At 52.0% G+C, this 26628-nt stretch overlaps 1 protein-coding gene across 6 annotated transcripts in view; it reads left to right on the top strand.

Moving 5' to 3' along the window:
* Positions 1 to 26628, top strand: part of Mylk (myosin light chain kinase) — a 274928-nt gene that overhangs the window by 221829 nt on the left and 26471 nt on the right. For 5 of the 6 annotated variants that reach the window (XM_063225097.1, XM_063225096.1, XM_063225098.1 and 2 more), the window contains 7 exons: positions 8612 to 8662; positions 9123 to 9250; positions 11176 to 11329; positions 17167 to 17469; positions 25022 to 25054; positions 25155 to 25248; positions 26213 to 26416. In XM_063225097.1, coding sequence (XP_063081167.1) covers positions 8612 to 8662; positions 9123 to 9250; positions 11176 to 11329; positions 17167 to 17469; positions 25022 to 25054; positions 25155 to 25248; positions 26213 to 26416 — 967 coding nt within the window. Of the gene's footprint in view, positions 1 to 8332; positions 8499 to 8611; positions 8663 to 9122; positions 9251 to 11175; positions 11330 to 17166; positions 17470 to 25021; positions 25055 to 25154; positions 25249 to 26212; positions 26417 to 26628 lie in introns of those variants that run through there. The other variant, XM_063225101.1, reaches the window with a different exon arrangement.

Raw genomic sequence — 26628 nt, 5'->3', positions numbered from 1 at the left:
GGGTCTCCCAGCTAGACAGGTTGGAGCATTGTTCTGCTCTGTGTCCCTGTTACCATCCTCCGCACCTTGCCACAGTGTCAGGGCCAGTTGTACAGTGCACACGAGGCAGCCTGTGCTCCCTGAGCTCTCAGCCAGCAGGAGGAGGCAGGGCTGGCCCACGGGGCTTCCAGGTCCAGTGATGACTTTGTCAGGTTGCATCACTTCTCACCTTGACCTCTGGCCAAATGGAAAGCTCAGCCCCTGACAGGGGAGGGACAGCAGCTGGTGTGTGACCCTGGAGCCAGAGACCTGCCAGTGGGACTTCAGAATAACTACCTTGATATAATTTAAAAATTGTAGGAATTTTGCAATGATAGAACAAGGAATTTTTGTATCCTTTTAACTTGAAACTCACCTTTACATTTTATTCTATTGTTTTTCATTCTCTATGTCCATATTAATATATTTGCATTTAGATAGATGGAGTCTATGTTAAAGAGACAGTACCTTTGATTCCTAAATCATTGTATGTCTCCTAAGAATAGAACCACAATGCAGTTATTGAAATCAGGCACTCCGATATTGAACTAATGCCATTATCTGCTAAGTCCAGGCTCAGGCTACTCTCTGTTTTTGTCAGTGGGGTAAATAATGACCTTTTTCATACTGTTTGTGGAAATTGAATACCCACAGTCCTGGAACATTTTATTTACCCAGAGTGGGTCCTCTCCTTTCCTGGAGTCAGAACGGGGAGATACGCACAGGCTCAGAAGAACACCCAGACTCCCCAGCCTGAGTCAAGGAAGGCATAGGAATTCAGGAACCTCTGGAGTATGACCTGTACTGGGGCAACACTCAGGCCGAGAGGATACCAAGGCAGCCACGGGGCCAAAAAGCAGAGGACACACTGGCCATGGCAACACACATTTGTAATCGTAGCATTGTGGGAGACTGAGGCAGGAGAATTACAAGCAGGAGGACAATTTAGAGACTTAGCAAGATCCTGTCACAAGATAAAAAATAAAAGGAGCTGGGAATGTAGCTGAGCGCAAAGGCTGGGTTCAATCCCCAGTACCACCACCACCCCAGCAAAAAAGCGTTAGACAAAAGTCTTGGTTCTCCCACTAATTAAATATGTGGCCTTGATTAAAGTCCTCTGTCCCTCTGGACCATGATTTCCTCAGCTGTCCAGACATTTCCCTGGCTGACCCCGGGCCTTGTCCAGCAGTCAGAAAAGTTTTCTGTGGCACCATTCAGGGGAGGCCCGCTGACTCTCCTTCCTAGCTGTCACCTGTTGTCCTAAGAAGTCCTGAACTGCAGTGGGCACCTGAGGTTATATCTGGGGGTTTCGTAAGAAGTCTTGTGTGAAGAAGGATAAGCCTGTGTGTAGGACAGATTAAGGGGATTTAAGAAATGGCTTTAGAAGTAGAATCAAAGCAGAGTATGGTGGCTCACACCTGTAATCCCAGCACTCTGGGAGGCTGAAGCAGGAGAATAGCAATTTTGAGCCTACAGTGGGCAACTTAGTGAGACCCTGGCTCAAAATGAAATAGGGCTGGACATATGGTTCAGCACAAAAGCCCTGGATTAAATCCCAATTGGGGGGGGGGTAGGGGGGAGACGGGGTTGGGAGTGGAGCTCAGTGGTAGAGGATATCCCAGCACATGCAAGGTTGTGCGTTCTCTCCCAGGACCCAGAAAAGAATAGAAAATACAGGTGAAGGGATACCAGCTTGATAACAGACTCAGGGACTACTCTTATCCGGCTATATATGCTGATGGTCTTCAAATTACCATATCCACAGCGAACTTTTACAATTTGAGCAGCCTGCCCCGAGTAGATCATGATAAGTATTTGGCTTTTAGTCAGTGCATGAGTTCCCTTGCTTTAAGAGTCCCTGCCCATTATGTTCTATGCTGTAGGGACAATGTAGGTATAGCACCCCTGGAATTCCATGCCTGGCCTTGAGTTCAACTCTAATGCCAGGCACATTGGCCTGTCCCAGGCACTGTGCTGGATGGACCATCTCGGATTTCAATGCTTTTAGCTATCTTTGTTTTGGCCTCCGGTGTGGTTTTCTCTCTGAAGCATCTTAAGGGGTCAAACAGTGTTCATTTTCCTAGGATTAAATTCTATTTTAAACATTGTCTATGGAAGATGCTAAATCCTAGAGGGATTCAAAGGGATTTGGCATCAGGGTGAAAGACGCAAGATTCTGGAGAGGAGCTGGGAGTTTTCCATGATTCTCTGAAAGTGGGTACCAACCCTGCTGATTCTCAAGCCCCGTGTTGGTTTGTGGCTGCGATGGTGCCTGGCAGCCCCTCCTCATGCACTTGGTGGCATCTGGCCACTGGGAAACTCCTTCTAGCTTCTTGCCCACCTCTTCCAGGGTCCCCAGAAACCCTGGAACAAGGAGAAGCCTCTTCTCTGTCTAGATCAGAGGGGAGGCCTCTGGCAGGATGGCTCCTCCCCAGAGAGCACCTCGATGGCACCCACCAAGCAGTGCCGGCCTGCTGGCCCAGTCATGCCTCTTTCACAACCATCCTGATGTTTTTGTGCCCTGGGAACTTGGGAATGGCTGTTCCTCTGGAATCTTCTAATAGAACTATCAGGGATGTTAATTTCTCCACAAGTCCGTAAGGATGCCCTGGAAGGGGGTGGTGTGTGCAGCAGGGGAGGGGCCAGCAGACCAGGACCTTGAACCTGCCCGCCCTGGGCAGCGGGATTTAGCCTTTCAGCCCAGGCATCTACAAAACCCCTGGGGTGGTGCTTGTCCATGCTCACCCAGCCTGTTTCCCTTTGAGGAGCCTTTGGCAGAAAATGAATGCTGATTTTGAGTTTGATGGGTTTGAAGGTTTGATGTCTATTTTTAGTTAACTACCTAAAAAGGGAAATGTCCCCAAATGCCTCCAGAGGGGCAGAGATCCAGGGACCTGTCTGTACCAAGACTGCTAACAAAGCTCCCTGGTTCTCCTCTCAGACCTTTCCCCTCTGGGGGAAGGGACACACATCTACCTTAAGACTGAGCAGCCTGGAGGCTCCTGTGAGGGACTGAACCCCTTCCTCCCACAACAGAAGGGAGATTCTCAAGCCAGAACTAGGGTCAGCTCAGGCAGGCGGAGGTAGGATCAAAAGACAGATGAATGAGACCTTGGCCATTGGGCAGCCATTCCCTAACAGTGCCTCAGTAGTCCCAGGAGGCTTCCAGTCCCAGTGATGACTGTCAGGCTGCATCACTTCTCACCTTGACCTTGGCCAGGTGGAAGGCTCAGCCCCTGGCAGGTTTGATCTAGACAGAGCAGAGGCGTCTCCTTGTTCCAGGAAGTTGCCTAACAACTACAGCGTCCAGAGCTTAGTGGGCTATTCCATGGGAATTCCCAGGTTCACAGAGGCCCTGGGGGTTCCACTCACTCCTTTTTTAGCCACTTGTCAAGCATGGGTCAGGTACTCCACCAGCAGTGGTGATGCAGAGCATGGACGCTGATCCTGTCCCTAGGCACTTGCCATAGTATGCACATGTCCAGTCAGGTTCAGCAGTGACAGTGCTTGCTTTGATGAGTGCTGTGATTGGCCCACCGTGGAATTGTGCTCCCTTGAGCTGAAACTTGTCTGGAGAATGGCAGGAGTAAGCCAAGGGGAGGGAGATTCGCATGTGCAAATGCTGAAGGTAACAGACTTATGTGAGAGAAACTGGAAGGCCTTCAGTGTGGGCCACTCAAATGACAGTGCAGGCACCACCCCCCCAGCAGCGCCCGGAAGCCTGGAGTCTAGTTTTAAGTTTGTAGGTCATGATAATGCACATAAATTATGAGAAACACAATTGAGTACAGAGGACATGGTGAAGGGTCTTCCCAGACGGAGGAGAAGGAAAGAGAAGAAAGCCAGAGACAGAGCACAGAAACCTTGTGAGACCACTTGGACTTGGTCCTGCATGGCAGTGGGCAGCCACTAAAGAGGTTTCAGCAATGGAATGACTTTGGGCTTGAACCTGAGAAAGCTCACTTTGGCCACTTTGCGTTAGGACTTGCCGGGGACCAGAGTACACTTTGGACTGGAGTGGTGCAGGGGACATGTGGAAAGTAGCAGACCGAGTGGGTGTTTAGTCGACGGAGTCACTGGGCATTTGTGACTGGATATGGGCAGGGAGGGGGCCTTTGGAGAGACACAGACGAGGAGCAGTTTGGGGGAAAGACCCTGGACTTAGTACTGGGCATATGGGCTCGCAGTATGTGTTGACTTCTCTGGCGGTTGGATGCAGGGGGTGGACTCAGGAGAGAGAGCTGGCTCCAAAGAAAATGTGAGCAGGAGAAGGAACAGAAAGGTGACTCTAAGAGCAGCAGGAAGTGAAGTGTTCCAGGGTCAGGAGTCCTGTGCCACCCAGAGGATGCCTCTGAGTTTCTCTGAGGCCAGCCACATGCAGGCAGAGGGGATGTGCTCTGCCCTCCTTGCCTGACCCCCAGCCATAGCCATCCTAGGATTTGAGAAGGTGACTAAGTGTTAATTCTCCTTCTAGGATATTCCTCTCTGACAGTGGCAGGTGCCAAAAAGTTGGGGTGTCAGAGAAGGGGATGAGAGACAAAGGGCTGACAGGAATAATGTTGTAGGAAGGGTGAGTCTAAAGGACAGGAAATGATTAGTGTCCCAAGGAACACTTAGAATTTGGGCATCTGGGTTAGCAAAAGCATTGATTGGGCTTCAGAACTGGAAGGAGGAGCACAAGGTGCCACACAAGTGCATGAGGTCCGAGCATTGTCATGCACCGCCCCCCAGGATGGCATGCTAAATGGTAAAGGAGCTGATTGTGTCCCCCAGGGCAGAGAAGGGATCCATCTGTTTAGGAAAGAGGGATGAATGGAGGACAGACTGGTGATAGAGAATGCACTATATGCTATAGTTTCTTTACAACAAGCTTTATTTATACTTTCCATGTTTTTTAACCTGAAGCTTCAAGAGGTTAAATGGTGAGCTTTAAACCACACAGTTTAGCAAATGGCCAAGCAGTACATATGAGCACAAGAGCCCACAGAGAAGGGTCTCAAAGGGATCTGAGAGTGGGCAGAGTGTCAGCTGGGAAGGGAAGGCATCCCGATATCTGGGATGGCCAGAGGCCATGGTCCTCTCCAGCTGGACCATATCTGGCTTGCTCAACTCGGCAAGCCCCCGACTCGTGTGAGGTTCTGTGTCTTTCATACACTGGGAGGTGCCAGGCTCACATCTGGCTGAGAAGCACCTGCCAAGAAACTCAGGTTTTGAATTCGGTTGCAAGCCCAAAACCCCATTAATGGATTTCAGCAGATGCTTATATAAAATATGTATAGCATACAGAACGTCATTAACTTAGAGTTGCTTTCACTGGTAGGGCCTAGCCAGCTTCAAGTGCTAACCAGTTCAAACCGCTGTGCTCCAAATATATAGAACAAACCGGCTTCGATCCTTTTACCTGTGATACTGAAAGGCCTGCGCGAGTCAGGACTGGGGTTCTGCCCACACAGCTTGCCCAGAGCCACCAGCCCATGGCCGCACTTTGAAGTTTTCTGATTCTGCTGGCCCGCCTACTTGCCTCAGGGACTGTCACCCTCCCACCAGAGCCCATCCAAGCCACAGGAGTGGGGGGCTGCCTTCCCAAGGTAGCGGCCTGGGCTTCAGCGAAGAAGTCCTTCTCCCAGAGTTCTGGACGCTCTGACCTGCTTGCAGGTGGCCGTCTTTTCTCTGCCTTCATGCGGCTGTCTTTTCCTTCTGTGTGTGGAGGTCTGTTCAGTCTCAGTCTGCCTGTCTGTCTGTCTTTTGTGTGTATCTCCCCCTCGTTCCTTTCTCTTTCCCTTCTTCCTCTTCCTTCCCTCCTTTTGTTTTTTTGTTTTGTTTTGTTTTTGGAATCAGGAATGGAACTCAGGACCCAGGCATTGTGAAGCTGAGCTATATCCCCAGCCCCCTTTCCTCTTTCTTAATTTCTTCTTATGAGGGCATAAATCAGACTCCGTTAGGGTCCACTGTCATCCCATTTTAACACAATCACCTCTTCAACGGCCAGACACACCACCACATCCTGAGGCTCTGGGTGTCAGCCCCTCCCTACAGGTGGCCTCCTCCCTTCCGACCAGGCCAGGTCTGCCCTGATAGACTCCTCTCCTTCCCTTGACGCCTCTCTCTTTGGTTGTGCAGCTCCCTAATTGGATACTCCTGCCTGTGGGAGGTGGAAGGACCGTCACTAATGACACTAAATTTCTTTAATTCAGTATGCTCTCTGATCCAGCCTCCACCAAAGTCTACTTTTTGTGGACTCTGCACCCCTGCTGACCACTGACTTGGGCTCTTTTCCTAAGTTAGATCTCGCTTAGCTTTTGGTCCCTGCTCGAGCCTTCCTGCCATGTCCCCAGCCACAGTGTCCTGTGTTTCTAACTGCACGTGAGCACGTGCATCGTGCTGACTGGATAACGTGTCTTTTTTTAAAACTTCCTTTTGAAATACTATAATTTCATATTTACATTAAAAAATGAAAAACTAATACAAATACTTCTGCTATGGCTTTCATCTTGGTTCTTCAGATTTCAGCATTTTATTGTCTGCTTTTTCCTGTGTCCCTGCCCTCATTTTCCCCTGCCTCTCCACATGCATGTGCTGCTTTGTGAGCAGTTTGTAAGAACGTTGCACCCACAGACCCTCTACACTTAATTCTACTTTAATTCAATGTAAATTTTTCCTAAAAACAAGGAAGATCTCATATAAAGATCTTGATCGTCAATGTAGGAAATTAATATTGATACTAATTTATTGACCGTATCTAAGTGTTGCCATTGTCCTATAACTGTCTTGTAGGACCCAAGGGGTAGCATAGCAAGTGCTGTGAGCCATCACATCTCAGTGCTAGGGTTAGATGAGAGGGCCTGCTGCGGTGCCTCGGCTTGGGTCTCTCCTCAGTCCCCAGGTGGGTAGCACACACTGATGAGCACGTGCTGGGCACACAGGCCTCCAGTAAGTTGTTGGAGGAGTCTGTCACTTTGGTTTCATGCCACGGATGGAAATGAGCCAGGATGGCTGTGGGAAAATCATGTAGCTGTCATCATCAGCTCTGGGACCCCACAACGTGCTTCTGCACGGGGTCCCCTCCTTTCAGCAGTCCTCCTGGGTTAGCAGCACACTCCCCTTGGTAGGAACACACAGCTTACCATTCACAAGGCTGGCTAACCTGCTGGAGGTCACGGAGCCAGAGCCGCTGCAGCCAAGCTGCCCCCGGTGCTGCCCCTCTGTGATCTGCAGTGGGCGAACCCCTGTCAATATTAACCCTCTTATTCACTCAGTGGGTAGCTGCCAAGCTCATTAGGTTCACAGCACTAAGCAAAAAGAGTCACCGCCCTCAAATAGCTGACGCTATAGTGACGAGGGAAGGGCAGACAATACATAAAGAAAATGCATAATTTATCAAGTGGTGATAAGTGGGGGCTTATAAGTCAGAATAAGCATTATAAGCAGCACAGAAGGTAGTGCTCTGGTGATTGCATAGGGTGGTTAAGGAAGATTGCGCTGATGATGTGATGATTCCCTTGCCCTCCCTTAACCTGCACTTCTTTTAGGACAGGGTTCTGTGAGCCTTGACAAACTCATGTGCACTGTGTAACCAGCCCAGCAAAAGACAACTCTATCCCCTCAGCATGTGTCCCTGTGCCCCTCAGTTCTCAAACCTGCCACCCCGCTTCTGGCACTGGTCTGTTCTCCATCCACCCAGCAGATAGTTAGGCCTCATGTGTAGCTTTTGAATCTGGTTTCTCTTAGCTGAAGGGAAAGATAGATTACAACGATTCATCTATGTTGTACGTATTCATAGTTTGTTGTTTTTATTGATGGGAAGTATTTCGGTGTACTGGTGTGCCATAGTTCATCTATTCTCAGGCTGAGGAGCTTGATGTATCTCCTAGTTTGGGGCAGTTGTATATAAACTTCACACGCAAATGTTTGTGTTCATGCAAGTTTTTCACTGCACTTGGATAAACAGGCTAAGTGACTTTCGAGCAAAGACCTGAAGGAAATATGAAAACAAGCCATGAAGATAGTCAGGCATAAATCTGTGTGTGTACCATATTGTTATCTAGCAAATGAATAGATTTTTACAGCAAAATGGTCATGTTTGACTCACTTTCAACAATTTAGAGAGAGTAGGAAAGTAACACCATTCATTCATTATTGATCCATTCAACAAACATTTCAAAAATGAAAGCCACCAGTTCACAATTTATGACCCAAAGGAAGCCTGAGATCTGTGGATCTGCACCAAAGGCTAATTTTAGTTAGTTATCTGACATAATTTCCTTTCTGAGTTTCCTGAAAGTTTGGGTGAGGGAGTCGTTAGTGAGTTCTGAGTGATCATCTTGGAATAGGACGGTGGGGGCCTAGGCATTTTTGAGGCTTTTTATCTCATTGGTGGTGCCAGGAACCCCAGCAGAGGCCCCTGAGAACTGGCATTCCTCTGACCACGAAGCTATCTGCGTGGGAGGAAAGGAGGTCTCTGAAGGACATGTTGGAATGAGGTCTCTCCCTGGCTAAGGGCCCCGTGGGCAAGACCACACCCTCCTTGGATTCAGGAAATTATTTACAGAAAACAGAACTGACAGAAAATAACCTGTGAACTTTCTTGTTATAGGTGATGCGACCGTGAAAAAGAAACCCATCTCCAAGACATCTCCGAAGGCAGGTAATTAGCAGCCCTCTCCAGGGGACACAGGCACCACAGCCATGGGGACTGCCTTTGCCCCACAGCCTGCCCACCTGGCTATAATCAGGAGACCCTTCCCCACTCCCAGTTCTGCGTGGGTCAGCCCAAATCTGCTCCTCGAGCAAGTGTTCCTCCCTTGTCCTCTCTCTGCCCCTCTGACCTCTTTTCGTGTACAGCACCCCACAGTCCCAGCAATTTTCCTGTCCCTTCTCGAAATTCCACCCCACCCTCTGTCCCCTCACTCTGCTACTTGTGTAAATGACCCATTGCAGGTCATTTCTGAGGGGACCTGAATGAAAATTTGAGCAAACGTAGCAGGTTCGAGAGATCAGGTCTCCCCGACAGTGGGCAGTACCCCCAGTCTTACTCCAGAGGTTCCAGAAGACAGGAGGAGCCTCAGGCCTGCCCTCTGCACTCACTTGCCCCTGTCCTCTCCCAGCAATGCCCCCTCAGATCATCCAGTTCCCCGAGGACCAGAAGGTGCGGGCGGGAGAGCCGGTGGAGCTGCTCGGGAAAGTAACTGGCACCCAGCCCATCACCTGCACGTGGATGAAGTTCCGAAAGCAGGTCAGTCGTGGCGGCAAGGGCTCGAGGAAAACCCACAGTGCCCAGGCCCAAACCAGTGAGGACCGCGGTGGTGGCAGCGACAGCATCACTTTCCATCACATTAGAGAGGGAGGGACCCCAGTCCCCAGGCCTGAGTTCATGCTGAGTTTGCCTCCAGCCTACTGTACGCCACATGGTGCAGCTTCTATCATAAAGCTGCCCGCAGCCCACCTCATTGCAGTCTCTACCTGGAGGTAGAGACTCAGGCTCAGGTCACCTCAGGTGACCTCCCAGACCCCAATAACTTTGTGAGGTTCTCTGCCAGCCCACTGTCTGCTGTCTGTGAGAACAACTCAAACTTTCCAGATGCTGAAGGATAAATAAATTATCTGTCAAATAGAATTTCAGCTGACTGGCCCAGAAATCTAGCTACGGTTTGTAGTAATGGTTCACATGAAAAAGTATTTGAGTTTCCAGACAACCTGCCTTTAAGGAAATGCAAGGGTCCTGACTGTCCCACCAGTCTCCCATGGGTGGTGTGCCCTGTGCATGATCAGCAAAGACCTCGGAATGGCAGGTGACCTTGGATCAGGAGGTGCAGATTTACTCCAAACCGTCTATCACTTTGGTTTCATGCCGTTCAGATCGTCCCAGTTCGGGGATGAGCTAACACCAGGGAAGAACGTAGATGGTGAAGAGCTTTAGCATCTCTTGGTGTGTTTACCCAGTGCTAGAGCCTGAACTCAGACAGAATCTTAGGCCTTCTCATGGACAGCCAGCCAAGTCCCAGCTTGTTCATCAGAGTGTGTATTGTGGTGGGCATGCTCTCTGCCTGTGCTGGACAGTAGGATGGCCACTGGGCCTGAGCAGCCATCGAGCCGATGAAATATGGCTGGAGCAGCCATCGAGCAGATGAAATATGGCTGGAGCCTAAATTTTTAATTTTAATTGATTAAAAGTTTACAACAGTTTTGTTGAGATGCAATTTATATACTACAAAATTCACACACACAGACACACACACATACACACCCCTCCCTTTCTGGCAGTACTGGAAATTGAACTCAGGACCTCACACATGCTACTGAAATACATCCCCACTCAAATGTCACCCTTTTAAAATGTACATTCAAGCCGGGTGTGGTGGTGTGCACCTGTAATCCCAGCCCTCGGGAGGCGGAGGCAGGAGGATCACCTTGAGTTCAAGGCCAGCCTGAACCACACAGTGAAACCTTATCTCATAAAAATAAACAAAATAAAATGTCTGACTCAGTGGTTTTAGTAGAGTCACAGTGTGGTACAGACATCATCATTATCTGATTCCTCATCCCAGAAAGAAACCCCAAACCCATTAGTAGTCCTCCCCTTCTGTTCTAGCCTCTGACCTTTGCTTGCTCTAGACATTTCATACCACCAGAGTCAGACGTCATCTTTTGTGTCTGGAGTTTTGGAGGGTTGTTTTGAGGTTGGGTGCTATCCCCAACCCCAGCACTGGGGATTGAGTGCTGAGTTATATCCGTGAGGTGGTCTGAATCAGTGCTCCATTCCTTTTCATAAACACCCAATACCCCATTGTCTAGATGGAGCACACTTTATCTCTTCATCCGTCAATGGACATTTCACTTACCCTAATTAGAATGTAAGTGGCCACACTCGGGCCATGGTCTCTGCATGGGACAGCATACAGAAGAGTAGCTCCCACTGCCGATGAGTGTCACAGTGATTGGCCCAGATGCCGTCTCCTGTCATCCATCCCACAGCAGTGACAGGAGGCTGAGCCGCTGCTGAATTGTGTCCTGGGAGCAGTGAGTGCCCAGCTAGGCCATACAGCCCGCCCTGCGAGGCCCACCCTGGCTTGGACACCCCGAGCCCCCGGAGTGGGGAGAGCAGGGGAGTCCTTTCCTCCCTGGCCCAGTCTTCAGTGCCCACCCTGTCCCTGCCTGCAGATCCAGGACAGCGAGCACATCAAGGTGGAGAACGGCGAGGGCACCAGCAAGCTCACCATCCTGGCCGCACGCCAGGAGCACTGCGGCTGCTACACACTGCTGGTGGAGAACAAGCTGGGCAGCAGGCAGGCCCAGGTCAACCTCACCGTCGTGGGTGAGTCTGGGCACCACCGGGGCGGAGGCTGGGGCGGGAGGCAGGATGCACGGACGTGGGACCTCATCGCCCAGCCCCCTTTCTCCCTATCTGCACCCTGCTGGTCTGCACCCCAACTCTCACACTGCCCTCAAGCTGCTGCAGAACTCCAGACCCAGCCTATTTCGACCCTCTTCCTGTCAGCACTCGCCTGGCTTCTCTGCTTTTCTGGCCGTGGGAACCCCTGGCCCCCCACTCTGGCCTCTCCTGGCACCTTCAGTCCTCTCTGTCCTTTGTTCCCACTGCCACCCAATCCCCTCGCCAGCCTTCCCCTGACTCACTGCCACCTCTAGCTCTGCTGTTCCTGTCCCAGACTTGGGGCACTGCAGAAAGATTAAATCCACCTCCAAATATGAAACGAACCCTCCTGACCTCTAGGCTCAGCTAAATGATCAGTGCTACTCAGAAACTCTTGTCCTTATCTCTGATCACTGATGTCCCTGCCAGCCTTGGCCTCTAACTTCCCTGAGAAACACAGGGCTTAGGCATGAATTTGCTCAGTGTCATGGCCCCCGGGACTCAGGTGTGGGCACCAGTCCCATCATTGCTCCCGTCTGGGCTCTGCGGATGACTGGACAGTGTCCCGCCCTAGGCTGCTCCTTTCTCCTGTGTGCTGGGATGCACCATCCCCGATTTTCTCGTATCTTCTAAACTCTCTCTACTGGCTCCTCCCAGCAGCCCAAAACTGTTGCCGTGTTAGCGGATGCCCAGGCATGCACTGCAACTCACCGGCATATCCTGTTAGTCTGCAGGGACTGTTCTCGAGGTCACCGAGTCCATCTAACCCTAACTCCACTCCCTTTTCCTGTCTAGCTCCAGATGGGCTCTTAAGTTCTCTTTGTCTCCCCTCTTTCCTAACTATGCTTCTCATGCCTTGATCAGCTCTCTCCTGAAACATCAGCCCCGCTCAGCTCCCTCAGTCAGTTATGATTCCCCACGTGGGAAGAGCTCAGGACAAACGAAGAGGGACAAATGAAGGCACCAACAGGTGGAGGGTGGGCCATATCTTGTTCCCGTGTGGACATGTGTGCAGAGCCCCTGCGAGACTCTGACCTGGTGTACCTTGACACACACTTGAGTGTAGTTTCCATTTGTTCTTGGCTTTCTATGGGGTCTTTCTGTAAGACTAAAAGAAGGGCACACCCCCACCTCACACCAGGCCCACAGCTGGTCTTGGGGAGCACAGGTTGGCCTGGACCACTCCACTGGGTCCCCCATGCAGTGTACAAAACTGCAACTGTGTGGTGGTCCTGACACTACCTCCCTGCGCCGGAGGCTTCCCGTGCATGTCCCTGGGGGACACACAGGTGGGCACACAAAACAAAAGGAACCCACAGAACAGCAGCTAGGACTCTGTCTCTAGGAATCACCTTTCTGTGGGTGACTCTGGAGGCTTCTTGTGGCTCTGTCATTCTGTGGTCACTTGAGTCTCATCCCAGCTCTCCTCCTCCATCCTCACCTCACACCCTCACTGAAGACTGGATGGAAGGGACTGTGGCTCCAGCCTCACAGCTTTGGGGACATCAAAGGCCCTGTGGGAGTTAGCTGTCAAACACGCCCGTGCAGACGCCGCTCATGGGCATGTGAGTGGGTGTGGAATGTCCCCAAAAGGCAAAGCTACCTCTAGCTGGAAACTTCATCTTGAGGGTGACATGCAGGCCTTTTGTGGAACTGTCCTATGTGGAGCACTGTTGATGCCGATTTCCCCAGTGTTTGCTCACCCTGAGCCTTGGGCAGTTCTGTAGCAGTGCCTCAGGCCCTAAGCCGGTGGGGAAGAGGGTGTCCTCTTCCACCAGGGACCTTCTTCTCTCTGTCTTTGGTGACTCCAGGCGCTTATTTCTATAACTGCCCTCAAGGGGTCAGGAGCTTGGAGGGACGGGTGCCAGTGATCCAGCTTGCTATGTGCGTGGCCCATACTGAAAGCAGTGTTTGGCCCCACACTCCATCTCAGCAGGTATCCGTTCCCACTCTCCCTTGGTGCTGTCTCTCATCTGGCCCTGCTTGGATAATTCTGGGCTCAACGGCTTTGCACTGCTTTTCTGGAACCAGTACCTCCTGCCCCTGCCCTGGCCACCCTCGGACAGTGCCACACATTCCCCACCCCCCTCCCACGGCACAGGCCGCAGTTCTGGCCTTTTATGGTTGAGTTTCTTATTCTCCACGGCCAGTGCTGACAGGGCCATTGGTGTGGCTGGCTGCCAGCTGGCAGGAGCAGCATGTTAAATGCCGTCCTGGGAGGGGAATGGAATGGAGAACTGGGCTTTCTGTCTGCCTCCCCCTCTCAAGCTAAGAATAGAATTGCTCAATAAAATGAGGACTCACATTGGTGCAGCAAAGCCATATTCATTCAGAGTCCGTGAACTTCGGTTTAGTCCAAAGTAAACCCTGGCTAAGCTGATTTACCTGCATGTCTCCAGGGACATCTGTGTATTATCTAATCAGGCTTCACTAAGTAGACGTAAGACGTATGTGAGATAAACCAGGAAGTATTCAGCCAACTCCAGACAGTTTTCAAGTGCTTTAGAAGTATCCATTTACAGACCAACTAAATAACGCCACTTTGATAGCAGTAAACTTCTCTCACGGCATGTTCTTAGAAGAACTACTTTCTTTTTAGATAATCTGTGATTCCTATTTTTAAAATGACGATTAAAAACTAGCCTTTCCCGCCGTTAGTTTAAATGAGTGGTACTGAGCTGTTTCAGAGGCTTAGTATTACGCTGTAACAAGCAGAGCGGGAATTTTCAGTGCGTAGTGTTTTTCTGTGCCTGTTCCCCATCTGCCTGCTCCGGGAGGAGGGAGCCAGCCGCAGATCCGATGGATTCCTTAATGCCACTCACCAAGCAGGAGAAAAATAGGCCTCTGCATAGCTTGAACGGAGAAAAATAGAACTCCAGATCCCCAGTAATCCTCAAATATGATCTGAGATCGGAGCTTGCATGCTTTGGAAGAGCAGATTCCCCTTCTTAGTGCTTGACTCAGCTTAAGCAAGATATCTTCTTGATCTCCTTTCTGCCTGATGGCCACAAAGTACCAAGCCCTGGGGCCTGGCTCTGCAGATTTTGTGGAGTCCTCCTTGGGCTCTCATGGACTAGCCAGGGTTTCTTGGTGAGCAAAGTGCTTTAGCCTCTGTGGGCCTGTGTGTTCGGAGGACACAGGAGATCCAAGTGGTCACTACAGAGGAGCCTACCTGCAGCTGCTGAGTTCAGGAACATCAAGTGGGGCTGGGCACAGCCCCAAATGAGTTTCCATCACGTATGGGCAGACAGCGTGAGGGCACTGCCCTAGGGGGAAGCCTTGGCACAGGATCATCTGATTTCCCAGGAATCAGAACACTGGTGTTGGCTGAGCACAAAATGCTGGAGACAGTGTCATGTGGGACCCTTCTCTTAGAGGGATTCCCATTCTATCAGTGAGGTTTCCAGAGAGCCCTGGGGGAATGCTGAGGGCTCCAACTGGGGCACAGGCTTTGCCCAGCGCTGCCAAGACCTCCCTTCTGCAGAGCACTGACATCTTGCAGGCTTACAGGAGTCCCTAGACTGTCCCCATGATCCTCAGCCCTGGCCAGCCAAGCTCTGTGTGGCTCTGTAGGTTAAGGGAACAGAAAGTACCAGGTCCCACCCAGAGCTCTAACATCTGGTAGGGGAGGAAGGGGCTCCCAGTCTCCTGCACCTCAGGCTTAGGTCTTTTTGGAACTCCTTCATTGGACACCAAATTCCTTGAATGTAACAATGTTTCATGTGGAATTTAAGCCCTCTCCCCACACACCCCCCACTTTTTTTTTATTGTGTTATAGGAGCCGAACTATATCATACCTGAGTTAGTGACACTGGTAACAGGGCAGGTGCAAACAGTATCTCTTCTGTAAAACTCATTTTTCCAAGTTGTCTTTTTGACCAAAGCAGAGAAAAGGAATTCAGCCAGTGGACTGTATCTGCCCAGGTATCAGCCTCTGTGACCCCATCTGTGTCCAGCTGTACGTCTTGCAGGTGGCTGCCACGGGGCAGTGAGTGTCTGGGTCTCTCTGTAGATATTTTTACTTCCTTAGCTGGGCTGGAGAGGATTTGCACCACTTGCCTCTAAGAGAGTTTAGAGCAATAAACATCTTAGCCAACACCAGAAATGTTTCTAAAGAGACCAATATATCTTTCCGACAGTTTTTCTAAGAGAACACATTAAACAACCAGTGGAAGTGGCTTGGTCACGGGAGGCTGCCGCATGACTGCCCCAGTGGAAATGGCCCTGACATGGTCCCCAAATCATCCCCTGGGCAGAGCCAGACTTGGGTTGTTGTACAGACGATTTGGGGGTGCCTTCTGAAGAAGCAGAGCTCAGGGACAGGGTGAAAATGTATGTGCACTGCTTATGAACTCGCGGAGGCAGGTCATGCGCGTGCAGTCACAGCGCAGATTTCCCTTCCCATGCAGGGTCATTTCCAGGAATTCCCTTTGGGCTTCCTGCTTAACTGGCACTGGGAGAAGAGGAGTTTGGTACACATCAACACCATTTTCCAAATGAGAATGACAAAAGAACAGACTGGGTTCAAGTCTGCTAGAGTTAAGACCTTAATAAATCCACGTAGCATGATTTTTTTTTACACTTTGTTTTTTTTCTTTTTTCTTTTTACCGAACTCACGACCGCCTGCTTGCAAGGCAGGTGCTTATGCTGCTGAGCTAAATCCCCAGCCCCCATAGCATGATTTTAATTGGAAACCTGTCAGGCTCCGTGAACTCGGAGTGTGTTGTGGATGGTAAACCTGGACTGCAGCCACCTGTCACTAACTGACCCCAGAAACTAATCCTGAAAAAACAGGAGTTTTGTTCAGATAAACAACTACCAAAACCCATCGAACTCAAGGGCCTCATTAAGTGATGGCTACCCTGGTTTGCCCTGCATGTGGCAGCATGCTGGGTCTGATCCCAGGCCACCTCATGGGGAGGAAGCCGGACAAAGGGTGACTTCTTGTTCCTGTGCTTGGCTCACTCTCAGTCCCACAGTCAGGGGTAGTTGTGACTTCCTATTGTAGTTTACTTTTGAAATTCCACTGTGTACCATCCAGTGAGAATAACAGAGGTAGGCCAGGGGCTGGGAGTGTAGCTCAGTTCCCAGCACCAACAATCAAAATAACAAAGAGGGAGAGTAGGAGGAAATGTTCGTGAACTATAAAGTTAGAAACACACCCCTAAAACAACTATGACAGTAATGATAGTGAAGTAAGGCACTTCCCAAATAATTTTCCCAACAACTGGTGACCCACATTGCTCAAGCAAGGAAACTGAGGCACAGAGCAGTTAACAGCTCTGTGTGTCTATCCTCAGAGCTCAATACACACACTCTCAAGGCTCACTCTCTCTCTCTCTCTCTCTCTCTCTCTCTCAAAACATGTTTTTCATGGGAAATAATCCATGTCTCCTGAGCAGCCTCCTAGATCTTTTGAACCTGAAAGATCTGTTTATGAGGTGGGCCAAGTACAAGAAATCATGACTTGTGAACTGGAAAAGTAGCCAAAGGAAGTCTCTTTTGAGCAAGTACGCATTGTGGGACTTTTGTGCTGCTGGTTTTGAGCAAGCAACACAAAGGGCCAGGAATAGGGACCTTCGCTTGGATTCACGAGGGGGTGGCTCCCCACAACAGAGCTAATCCAAGAGCGTTATTGGTGGGGGTGTAGCTCAGTAGCAGGGCACTTGCCTAGCAACTGCAAGGCCAAGGACCCAGCCCCAACATTAAAGGGGGAAAAAGAAATCCGTTTCTCTACAGCCTAGGGAGTCTGAGTGATGTTGTGTTTCTCCATTCCCAGACAAGCCAGACCCCCCAGCCGGCACACCTTGTGCCTCTGATATCCGGAGCTCCTCCCTGACCCTGTCCTGGTACGGCTCTTCCTATGACGGTGGCAGTGCTGTACAGTCCTACAGCGTCGAGATCTGGGACTCAGTGGACAAGATGTGGAAGGAACTAGCCACATGCCGCAGCACCTCTTTTAACGTGCAGGACCTGCTGCCCGACCGCGAATATAAATTCCGTGTACGCGCCATCAATGTGTACGGAACGAGCGAGCCAAGCCAAGAGTCTGAGCTCACCATGGTGGGAGAGAAACCTGAGGGTAAGCTACCCCTACAATTCCACAGGTGTGAGATGCTTGTGCATGAATAGGCTTGTGTGTGTAGAGACCACACTAAGAGGGTTGCAGAGAAACTGGCATCAGTGGTGACTGGGGGGAGAGGCCTTTGGTGGCCTTGATTTCTAAGGTTCTGATGCTAATTTTTACTTTTTTAAAAATACATGAGAACTTTCAAAAAAACACAGAACCAGTGGGCTAAAGCTGTAGCATGCATGAGACCCTGAGCTCCATCCCCAGCACCACAAAACAGATTCCAACAACTGAACCAGCAATTTGGGTCCACTGCCACGAGGGGGTGATGATGTGTTAGTCAAGAGAACAGTCCCAGGAGGGAGGAGCTTAGGGAGACCGCAAGCTCCTACTTTACCCCTCACCTCAGCCTTCTCTTGCACTCACATGTGAGTGTCTGCTCAGTGTCAAGACCCGGAATGCAGAGAAAAAGACGAGGATCTTACAGCTGGCAGACAGATGTGCATGCGCTCAATGTAATGAGATGGGGTACATCTCACTGGAGTAACACGAGGAGTGGGGGGACATGGCAGAAGTTTGCCATGGAGACTGGGAGTCTCCCTAGAGGAGGTGACACATAGACAGTATCGCAGGAAGAGGAGGGGACTCTGAGAGGTGGGGCGGAGGAAAGGCCTTCCCTGTAGCTGACGTCAGCAGGAGCAAGGGCTGGACGTGATGGCAGTGGGCGACACTTGGAGAAACGGCTGTAGCCCGGGTGTTTGTATGCTGCGGGCAGGAAGCGAGCAGAAAGAGGCAGTTTAGATGGAGTTGTGAAGCTCACTAAAGGCTTTTCAGGCAAGGGACTGAGAAGAGGAGAGCTGCGTTTTGGAAAGGGCCTTATTCAAAGCTGGGTCCTGGCATCCTGGGAACTCTGTAGACTCTGCGCCAGGCCTTGAGAATCTTCACTTGCCACCATCTTCCCTGAGCTGCTTCGTGCCAACGTGAAGGCTGGGGAAGGCCTGGAGGGGAGGATGGGAAAGAGGGCTGAGATGGGAGGCGGCCAAGTACCAGATGAGCCTCTGTGTCCAAGAGATGGACGACAAGGGCGTGAACTAAACCTCCAGGGCGTAGGATGGCCCGTTCTTGATGACTTTTAGAGAGCTGATCAAAAAAGTTGGAAGAGTCTAAGATAACTCCCAGAAACTGACTGGGTAACTAACCATGAATTCAACAGCCAGTTAGAGTGTCTTGATTTTCTGTTTGGTTTGGTTTGGTTTGGCTTGGTTTGGTTTGGTTTGGTTTGATTTGGTTTGGTTTGGTTTGATTTCTGAGGTACTGGAGATTGAACCCAGGGCCTCTGCAGTGAGCTACATCCCACATCCCTCAGCCCTTCTTATTTTTTATTATGAGACAGGGTCTCACTAAGTTGCCCAGGCTGGACTCAAACTTGGTAATTTTCCTGTCTCAGCCTCCCAGAGTATCCAGCTCAGTTAGAGGTTTATTAAGAGTCACTGTGGCTAATGTATGTTGAGTAATTGCTACATGCTAACAATATGTCACTCACTTTACACACATCATTTCAGCCAGTTGTAATAACCCCGTGAGGGAGTGACTGTTACTATCCCCATTATACAGATAAGGGAAGTGAGGCTTAGAAGGATGCAGCTACTCGTCTGGGGTCCAGAGTAGAGTATGTGATAGAGTAGAAGTCTGACTTGGAGCAGTGTGGCATGAAACCTGTGCTCCTTTGGTCAGACTGAGGGAAGAGCCAGCGGGCTGTTCCTAGTTCCAGACACAAATGACTTGAAGGGTTACATGAATAGGAGTCTGGGAGGAGACCGGACTCTGTCTTCAGACCAGCTGAGTTGAGGTGGCCAGGGACATTCAAGGGGAAGCATCTTCAGAATCCAGGGTTCAGGAGGAAAGTTTGAGCTAGGGCTGCAGCTTTGGAAGTCTTCACCGATGACAGAGAAGCCGTGGGTACCCAAGAGGTCACCCAAAGGTGGCACAGGACGGCAACACCAACACCATAACGCAAGAGCCCAGAGGACCTGGAGCCCGGAGCCCCGTGTAGAGGCGGGAGGCAGGAGGCGGTGAAGAAGGCGTGGTGAACCCCAGCAAGGGCTAAGATGGGCGAGCTGAGGGGCTCGTGGAGAGATCTCGGGATTGGCCCGTGGTCGGTAATGGTCTTTGGGATCAAAGTCCCTTGGGTTTCTACAGGGTAGAGACAGGTTTGCCTTGGCAAAGGAATAAATGAAAGAAAATAAAAAGGCCAGGAACATGGAATATCATCACAAGGAGTTTCATGTAAAGAGCAGGGCAAAGATGCTGAGAATTGAAGGTAGGGAAAGGGAAAGGGCTGGGGACCGGAAGAAGGGGCTCAGGGGGAGAGCTGAAGGGCAGGCAGGCTGACTGCAGAAGGTCGAGGCTCTGGGAGGAGCCAGGAGGGGCCAGCCGAAAGACCGTGCACCTGGCAGCGCCGAGTGTGCCACTTCCTTCCAGCTCAGTAACCCTCTTGAGCTTTAAAAGTTAGGTATAGTGCGGTTATCAGGAACTTCAGCTTTTTTTGAGGCACTGAGGATAGAACCCAGGTCCTCACACATCTAGGCCAGTGCACTGCCATCGGCTGTACCCAGCCCTAAAACGTGCCTTGCAGATGTCTGGAAAGAAACTAAGACATCAGCTGCCGTCTCATACCTCACCACAAACACATTCTCTACTGTGGGCGGAGTCGGGGCAGGAAGGGCACCAGGTTCCAGTCTTGCGTCTGTTCTGGGGTATGACTGGGAAAAGTGACAGGAGAAGGGGTGCCACTGCAGGGAGAAACTCAGTGGCTGGAGAAGTCATCCATGTCCCTGCTGTGGCGGAAGCCAGAGGAACCTCCAGGGCCGCTGGCTGACCAGCGCAGGCAGAGCCCACAGCAGCTGCGAGGTGCGGCTCAGCCTCAGGACAGTCGGGGAGCTGTAGGGGCGGAGTAGCTAGCTGTGGAGGCCAGGTGGCCTCACCCCTGCGCTCCCCTCACCGCAGCCCTCCCACGGGGAGCAGACACTGGCAAATGTTGAAATCTCTCAAAGTCCAAAATCTGGGAGTGAAGAGGGGTTCAGGCCACCCAGGGCTTTGCAACTAGCCTGGAAGCTACTCCCACCCCAGGCCCAGCTGGATCAGACAGGAGCAGGAGGAGGAGGGAAGAGCAGCCGGCCCAAGGCCTGAGAGGAGGGGGAGGGGCGGCCTGCCTTGCTCAGCTGTTTGTGAGGGACAACAGGGGAGCATCATTCTCTTCTCAGAAGAGGAACAGCTCTCAAAGAAGCGTGTGTGTGTGTGTGTGTGTGTGTGTGTGTGTGCTCGCACGTGCGCGTGCTAGTGTGGAAGTATGTGTGTGCACGTGTTGGGTGACAGGCAGGCAGGTGGGATTGAGTAGGAGGTCACGGAAGGTCACTCCGGGGAGCAGTGGGCTGAGGATCATGGCAGAAGCAGCGAGCCTGGCTAATGTCTGACTTTCAGCCCAGGCATTGGCCCTTCTGAGTTCCGGGCGCTGCACTGTGCTCTAGGGTACAGGGGAGGATAGAGTGGGCCCCATCTGGCCCCTGTAGCTTGCCTCTGCAACCAGGACCCCTAACCTCACAGCTCCCTGCCTGGTCACCAGAGCCCCAGCCTGACCCTGAACTCCACACCCACGTTGTCTGCCTCTGACCCTTAAATCCATCGCCCCTGCTCCTAACACTGATTGTCCCAGTCTGTCTCCTGGGGAGTACCTAGGCAGGAGCTGCCAAGCTCTCGGGCTGCTCCCTGCCCCAGGCTGCCGCTTCGCCTGGACCCAGAGGCGCTGTCCAGAGCCAGGGTGCCCTCTAGTGGCCATGGACTGTACCGCAGTGCTTGTCTGGAGAAAGGCGCATTGCTCTCTGTCCAGGGCACCACAGCCCATGTGACTGCAGGCTGGAGCTCTCAGCCAGTGCCCTCTTTAGCCCACCCTGGCATAGTGACACTCTCCTCTGTCTGCAGAAATATCTCAGAGCCCTCTACAGAACATCTCTTCCACTTAGCTCACAGCTCTTGCTAAATAGTTTTGATTTGCCTTTTTTTTTAATGTTTTGTCGAAGTCTTCTCTAATTCTGACTCGTTCCTTATTGGAAAGATGGAAACAAAGCGCACATTTGGTCATTGCTGCATCCCTTTGTGGTCCAGGAATGTGGCTCAGTGCACTGTGGTCTCTCCCCAACTCCCCTCTTACTGCTCTAAATAAGTAGAAGGGAAGCAGGACCAGAAGGTAGCCGGGGACTCGGCGGCCCGGGGGTTTTCCCCAGAGGAAATCGCGGAGAGAATGAGCTGAAAAGAGGGTCTTGAGTCCCTAAGGACGAGGGTTTGGATGCAAGGGCAGGAGTTGTGGTGCAGGAGGCCAGCTCTACAGGCCAGCGTCCTCTCCAAGGCTGACTGGGGGAAGCCGCGGGTGCCAGGCCACCACGGACCCTTGTGGCTTGCAGCACGCTTCATCAGCACTGTCGGAGTGTCCCCTGGAAGGCAGCAGGCCAAGAAAGCCCGTCTCCCCTGTCTCCCACCCCGCTGCTCCGACCACGCCAGTCCCTTTGCCTCAGAAAAATGTGGGAGGGGAGCAAGAAAATTGGGGTGCTCAGAACTACAGGTCAGGACTGTGGGGCCTCCCACCAGGAAAGCCTGACTTTCTCAAAAGGACGGCATCCACAGGTGTTCAGTGAATGGTGGGCTTGACTCTCTTCCTTGTCTGAAACGTCTGTCTGAAATAACCCGAACTTCCCAGGAACCCATTACTGTTCCCTGGGCTTCTCCTGCCATGGGTGCCATGGGCCTGTACCCTCCTCCCACAGGAAGAGTTCCTTCAAGTGGTAATGGTTATGAGAGTCTGTACACCTAGCTTTACTGGGCAGTTCTATTTCTCATTACTGCGGTTTGACCTGAGGGCCTCCTTGCTGAGCTCCATCATTAATCATTTTTTTTTTTTTTTTGAGATGGAGTCTCCTAGTAAGTTTTCCAACCTGGGCTCAAACTTGTAATCTCCTGCCTCAGCTTCCCAGCATGCTGGGATCACAGGCAGACCTCAGCAGACCTGGCTTGTGGTTTCTTTTCAGACATCTGCTTTAGACTTCTTTCCCTTCGGGAAAGCCTTTTCCAGTTGTCTTGGCTGGCACCCCTCCCTCCCCCGGCTTCCATACCTCAGCCGGCTCCATCTTAACCAGAGTCCCGTGGATGGGCGCCCCAGCTGCATTAAGGGCCACGAGCAACTGTCCCTGTGCTCATGGAATCGTCCCAGGGGCGGCGCTCTGCTGACTGGAGCAGGAGATTAAGGAATTGAGCCCCTCTCGCCATGCCTGTCACCCTCAGGATAGAACAGAGTCAGTCTCCCACACACACCAGGCACATCGCTCACAGGTCGTCCTTGTCACTGATAAATCTGACCGTGTCCCTCGGCTCCCGGCCCTGTGGATCTGGAAGGGCTGACCAGGGAGGCCCACATCCCTAACATTCCCAACCAGACTGCTGCATTTTTCAGTGGCAGTTTCCTCTCTGGGTTATTCTTCCCAGTCCTCTCATGTTTAGTTTTTTAAAATTAAACTTTGTCAGCAGCATTTTAAGAAATCCAAACAGATCACAGCTTCTCTAACTCCTGGTTTCTTGCTCATAAACTCTGTCAGACCTCTTGTTCAGCAAGAGGCACTTGCCCTGGATGGCATTATGATGGCCCCCTCCACAGGCTCTGAGGTTACAGCCACCTCACCTCCCTGTCACAGCCTGCTGGGGGTCTGCTGTCCATGGGTCCAGCTGCTCCTCCTCCTCCTCCTCCTCCTCCTCCCCAGCCCTGGCCCACTCCTCCACCACAGAGCAGCACAGAGCTTACCAGTGCGCAGTGCCCTGAGTGCCTGGCAGCCCTCTACCCCTAAGCCCTGGTCCTCACAGGTGGCACATCCAGGCAGACCATTGTCCTTCCCAGCTTTGCTCTGCAGGGGTCTCCACAGCACACACCCGCTCCCCCAGCCTCACCGGCGTGCTCACATGTGCACACCCACTCACACATTAGCCTGTACCTGCTGTCACACAGTCGCACATGGTCCCACACACACTCACACATGCACACACTTGCACACTCTGCACTGCCCCCCACACTCGCTCAGTGCCGCACACTCACCCACTCACATGCTTCTGTATCATTCCACACACACACTCCCATGCATACCTGCACTCACTGTTCCACACTGTCACACACACACACATGCTTTGTGCACGCCTACATTGTCCTACACACACACACATACACAGGTGAACGCTCACATTCACACTCCCGTGCTGTGCCTCACACACATTTCCCAGTGTACCCATGGGTACACTCGCACTCACACGCTGTCCCCCACACGCTCACACTTTAAACATGCATCCTCTGATTCTGTCACAGCCTTTCTCTAACACCCAGGAGTCCCCCTCGTCCGTCCGTCAGGCAGAACACAGCCTGGACATGGGTCCAGCTGCGGGAGTGCCGAGTGCTGTTGTGTGGCAGCTGGGCTGACGGGCCTAGCACTCCCCGGTGCAGCTCTTCCCCTTACAGATGAGGGCTGGAGGCCAGAAAGGAGGGCCCTCGGCCTCAGCAAGGAAGCCGCCCAGAAGCCCAATGAATGGGCACAACAAATACAGAAGGCAAAGGAGAGCCAGGTGCCCCCAAGGGGGTATGTCCCAGGGCCACTGCCCACCCTGTGTGCCCCCCACTCCCAGTACAGCTGTGGGCACAGAGTCCTCCTCAGCCTGCCTCAATGGGTACCAGTTGGCCTCATTTGTGTGATGTCACGCATTTGTGGGACTCCTCTTTGTATTGCTGTGGCCTTTAAGACACAGCCCAGGGGCTGGGGATTTAGCTCAGCGGAATAAGCGCCTGCCTGGCAAGCAGGCGGTCGTGAGTTCAATCCCTGGTACTGATAAAAAGGAAAAAGACAAAAAAAAAAAAAAAAAGACACAGCCCAAATGCTGCCCTGTCCAGGTGCAATCCTGCTGGCTCTGTCCTCGCCTCTGTGTGCCTCTGTCTGTGCCGTGATGAGGTGGACTCACTACATGACACTGTGTAACTGATACTTCAAGTACACAGCATACAGCGCTGCCTCTCCAGCTAAATTCAAAGCTTCAAGGAGGAAGGAAAAAGCATGCCTAGCATGTGTTCTCTGTTGGTTTGCCTGTGTAACTGGCAATATGCTTGGTATTCTGCTGGAATTCCGTTAAAAAAATAAAACAAATGGATAAGTGGATTTACATTGGAAGCATTTTATGTCACCGACCTTCAAACCAGGGCAGGAAGGGCCGGGCATAGTTCTGTGTAGCTTTTAAGTCCAGAGGCGGGGAAGAGATGGGAGGAGGCTGCATCCAAGGCCGCCCGGTTAGGCGTGAGGGTCCTGCAGGGCGTGGGGCTGGCGAGGAGGGGCTGGGACCTGCCTGTCTGCACCTGGCCTGACCAACCCTGGGGGCTGCAGAGCTCCGGGCTGGCCAGTCTGGTGCCCACGGAGGTCTAGCACGGCTTGCTCTCAGCAGGCCTTGATTACTGACCACTGTGTCTTCTCCATTCCCCTGTCTCCCCTAGAGCCCAAGGATGAAGTGGAGGTGTCAGATGACGGTGAGTGGTGGCCCCCTGTCCTAAGTTGAGGCTCTTGGGGTGAACAGGGCTGAACAAGGGGGCTAGATGGCTCACACTGACCCTGACGTGTACCCTACAGATGAGAAAGAGCCTGAAGTCGACTATCGGACAGTGACTGTCAACACTGAACAAAAAGTATCTGACCTGTACGACATTGAAGAGAGACTAGGATCGTAAGTGGAGGGGAAGCTGCATCTGGGGCCCCAGGGGAGGTCTGTGCAGTCCCTTTCTTCCTGACCTGTTCTGGGCTCGGCTCCTCCCTGGGCAGTCCTCAGGAGGAGGTACTTGCCCTCAGCTCTGTGTGGAGAACCCTGCAAGGGCCCAGCCTGGCAGTGAGGCCTCCCTCTTCTGTACCTCTACTCACAGCACCAAAACCTGGGTCAGACTCTCTGTCCCTTCCACTGGTTCCACAGAAGTGGCCAGGAGGGACAGGCGCCCGTGTCCAGTGCCCTCCTGGCTCTCTGGATGAATTCTTTACCCTGCCTTCTTGCCGGGGCATGGAGGGGGCCAGTGGGCTTAGACCCCAGTAGGCGGCACCCCCCAGGTCTCTCCCTGGAGGAACACAAGGAGGGGAAGAAAAAGCAGTGGGCTCAGCTTTCATTTTGCATGTGGCTCCTGGGAAACACCGTAACACAAAGCCCTTGGCAGCTCTGGGGAGCCCGCCCTATCAGAACGCGTTATAGCCCAGAGAAGCCTGGGGGCCCCAGTCATGGGAAGCAGGGTCCTTCCTGGGCTGTCGCCAGCGGACCAGTGCTGTGGTGGGGTGGAAGGTAGGAGCCGCTTGGTGAGTCTGTGTTAGGAAGTGTGGCCTCCGTCTACCTGTGTGGGCACCCGCAGGAAAGAGATGAGAAGGCCGCCATCCAGGGTTGCGTGGAAACATGCTTACTGATCTAATGCAGCGGCTGGCAGGCATTTCCATAAAGGGCCACATAGCTGATACTTTAGGCTTTGTGTCCCATTCTCGCACAAAAGCCACAGTGGACAGTATGTAAACAAAAAGGTGTGGCTGTGTCACCGGGAGACCTTCACTATAAAAGAGGCAGGTCAGGTGTGTCCCCTGAGCCACAGTTTGCACCCCACATTTAGCAGAAAGCATAGCTAAATGTGGCTTTCTCTTTCCTCACCCTTTATATGCAGTGGGAAATTTGGACAGGTCTTTCGACTTGTAGAAAAGAAAACTGGAAAAATCTGGGCAGGGAAATTCTTCAAGGCATACTCAGCCAAAGAGAAAGAGAACATCAGGGAGGAGATCGGCATCATGAACTGCCTGCACCATCCCAAGCTGGTCCAGTGTGTGGACGCCTTTGAGGAGAAGGCCAACATCGTCATGGTGCTGGAGATGTGAGTGGCACTGTGGGCCTGGGAGCCCTGTCTGTGTTCCTCCCACTGTCCCACCCTGTCCCAAGCTGGAAAGGGCTGCAAAGAGAGGTGACGTGGAAAAGCCTCTCAGCCTGTCTGCAGCCCTGTGCTCCTTTCTCTAACTAGAAGGGCCCCCCTAACTGGGAACCCTGCCTGCTCTCCCTCCCATCTCCTGGGAAAGGGCCACGGCCAGC

Source organism: Cavia porcellus, unplaced genomic scaffold (genome assembly GCF_034190915.1).
Source record: "Cavia porcellus strain 051 isolate PalLab524CR breed Dunkin Hartley unplaced genomic scaffold, mCavPor4.1 scaffold_15, whole genome shotgun sequence".
Lineage (NCBI taxonomy): Eukaryota > Metazoa > Chordata > Mammalia > Rodentia > Caviidae > Cavia > Cavia porcellus.
The sequence above is the reverse complement of the archived record's forward strand: the minus strand, read 5'-3'. Positions and strand labels throughout refer to the sequence as shown.